At 33.2% G+C, this 3138-nt stretch overlaps 2 protein-coding genes across 3 annotated transcripts in view; both read right to left on the reverse strand.

Moving 5' to 3' along the window:
- LOC106467947 (coiled-coil domain-containing protein 186-like) overlaps nt 1–2218 on the reverse strand; it is a 12751-nt gene extending 10533 nt beyond the window's left edge. Inside the window, exon 1 of one of the 2 annotated variants that reach the window (XR_002612516.1) lies at nt 2121–2218. Coding sequence is in view for 1 of the 2 variants with exons in the window: in XM_022396177.1 (XP_022251885.1) it covers nt 2121–2135 (15 nt within the window). In the remaining variant the exon portion in view is untranslated. The remainder of the gene's footprint in view (nt 1–2120) is intronic. The other variant, XM_022396177.1, reaches the window with a different exon arrangement.
- A 204-nt stretch (nt 2219–2422) lies between these two features.
- LOC111087886 (fibrinogen alpha chain-like) lies at nt 2423–2773 on the reverse strand (the record flags this gene model as incomplete). Its single annotated transcript, XM_022396173.1, has 1 exon — nt 2423–2773. A coding segment is annotated over one exon (351 nt), but the record flags the coding sequence as incomplete, so codon positions are not given.
- Nucleotides 2774–3138: the final 365 nt, after the last annotated feature.

Below are 3138 nucleotides of genomic sequence, written 5' to 3' on the forward strand. Positions count from 1 at the left end.
AGTTAAAGTTAAGTATACTACGTAACGTAACTTAATTAGTTTAAGTTTAATTTAGTTAAACTTAAATACTAAATACTATATGTGTAGTTTGTTGTGTGTTTATATATATATATATATATATATATAAGTATTACTATATTGAAAGATTCTGTTGTAATTTCAAACTTACAATAAAAAACTGAAAGCAAATTGAATCACACTTTTTTTACCAAATGAATGTAAGATGTAAGAGATGTTCCTTTGACAGTCTTTTCGACATAACAGCCAAAACAGGTGGAAATATTTGAATTCTATTGTAAACCAATGTTAGAACAGTATCTGAAACCACAATTATAAACCAACCGAACAAGACTAAAGAGACTTCCTTTATTAACAAAGAATATATTTCATAAGAGATAAAAATTCATGTTATGAAAATATTTTAGTATTGCAAATGTTTCAAACCACTCTGGACTTGGCATTACACAAGAGATTTCAACAATACAGCCACACAGAATTACAACAATGCTACACCAAAATTTCAAATACAAGTTGTAACAATGTATCAATAATAACAAAAAAGTAACACATGTATATCAATGTCACATTGAATGTCAAGTTTAATAAAGATTTTCATAATGTGCTTTCTCCTCAGCCTACTTATATCTTCCAGTATTCATCACCTTCAAAGTTAGCTTTTATAAGTTTGTTATTATTAGCAACTTGAGATGAACAGTTCACCCCCATGGTGAAAGACCTAAAAGCACTCTGGTCATTAAATTTTTTAAACTAAATGTATAATTCCAAATTCTATGTAAATAGAACAATGGAAATAGTAAATTTGGTTTCTTTCAGAATGGGCATCATTTTGTGCACATGTCAAGAGGTTTTAATGAGTTACATTCAAAATTTAATTAAACTACTTTCATATCAAGGTATATAAATAAACTTGATATAAAACATAGCTAATAATTCAAAGTTTAACATTATATAAGTTTTGACTTTTCAATTTTATAGGCCAATATTTAAAAAAATCCAGTTTCCCCTAGTGTGAGAATTTGTGCACATGTCAAGAGGTTTTAATGAGTTACATTCAAAATTTAATTAAACTACTTTCATATCAAGGTATATAAATAAACTGGATATAAAGACATAGATAATAATCCAAATTTTAACATTATATAAGTTTTAACTTTTCAAATTTATAGGCCAATATTTAAAAAAATCCTAGTGTGAGAATTGTGACATTTGCTCTCCGGTTATTCCCTCTAATTAATTTAACACCCCTCTAAGAAGTAAGAAATTTAATGTAAATTACTTATTATAATGTTTTCATCATTCAGGCTAAGCATAATGTTTATAGCCTTCAATCTTATTTGGTTACAGAGCCATAAAACAGAAAATTAGACCCCACTTGCCATGCCCACCTGTCACATCCTCTCTTTCAGAAATTGCCAATAGTTCTCTCCGATGTTTAATACTAAATTATTTATAACCAATAGAAACCCCAGGGGTTAATCTATCAAATGACATATCACATTGTTTTCTAGATAGAGAATTGTCTACTTCACTTCCAGTTCAAACTTTATTCCCACATGAAAACATCATCGAGCTCAGTTGAATATTAAATGGCTCTGGTCACATAGCTAGAAAAACTGCGATATTTATGAGACATTGTTCCTTTTTGCATGTTATTATACTGTGTTCTTTGGTACATTATTTAGTTAAATAAAAAATCATTTAGTCAGGAGTACCATTTAGGGTTACATTTCATTGACAGTTGACATAAAAAAAACCAGGTATTTACTTTATTTCTTGTTTTTCATGCGTATTCTTTATTTATCACTAGTAAAGTAACTAAAATGTAAAAACTTGGAACTTTTAGGTTAGAAAAGGTTACACTAGGTAAAAGTAGCCTGTGCATTATGTAATTCAGTGGAGTAACATGAACACCATTTTCACTAATTAATTTACAAATTTTATGGTGAGAACATTAATTTAGACACAGTTCGAAGGTCCAGGGCAAAATTCCCCACCCTCTGGATGTTCCTGATTTTCAGTACTACGAGTGATCTTTTATTGGAGACTAGTGTAGTTAAAAGAAATTTATTAGAAGAATGTTAATTCTTAAACAGACTCACCTTGTTTTGATCCATGGTTTGTGGAACTAGTGCTCCTGACTCTTCTCTTAAAATGTAACTTTGGATAATTCTATTAAAACAACAAAAACATGTAGATAAACCCAAAATACATCTAAATTTCACTCTAAAGACCAAGCTAATATTCTTATTGATATTAATGATTATTAACACAGAGGCATAATGTTACATGTTTGGAGCACTCATGGATATATTATCTGACTTTCTGATGTCAATAATTAATCATATGGTTTATAGCTACAGACACCACTTAAAGGGGCTACCATCAGAAATAAAAATGTTTACTAATTCTGGAATTTGCTGTTACTTAAACATCCAGCATTTTTAAGACTGTCTTCAAGCTCACTTGTGATCAAGGTACCACTAGACCTCTCACTCAGGTCACTAGTGATGAAGGTACCACTAGACCCATCACCCAGGTCACTAGTGATGAAGGTACCAGTAGACCCTTCACCCAGGTAACTGGTGATGAAGGTACCAGTAGACCCATCACCCAGGTCACTAGTGATGAAGGTACCACTAGACCCATCACCCAGGTCACTAGTGATGAAGGTACCAGTAGACCCTTCACCCAGGTCACTGGTGATGAAGGTACCAGTAGACCCATTACCCAGGTCACTAGTAATAATGTACCACTACACCCATTACCCAGGTCATTTGTGATCAAGGTACCAGTAGACCTGTCACCCAGGTCATTTGTGATCAAGGTACCAGTAGACCCGTCACCCAGGTCATTTGTGATCAAAGTACCACTAGACCCATTACCCAGGTCATTTGTGATCAAGGTAGCACTAGACCTGTCATCCAGATCACTAGTGATGAAGGTACCACTAGACCTGTCACCCAGGTCATTTGTGATCAAGATACCACTAAACCTGTCACCCAGGTCACTAGTGATGAAGATACCATTAGACCCATCACCCAGGTCACTAGTGATGAAGGTACCACTAGACCCATCACCCAGGTCACTAGTGATGAAGGTACCACTAGACGCCATCAC

Source organism: Limulus polyphemus, unplaced genomic scaffold, assembly GCF_000517525.1.
Source record: "Limulus polyphemus unplaced genomic scaffold, Limulus_polyphemus-2.1.2 Scaffold2807, whole genome shotgun sequence".
Lineage (NCBI taxonomy): Eukaryota > Metazoa > Arthropoda > Merostomata > Xiphosura > Limulidae > Limulus > Limulus polyphemus.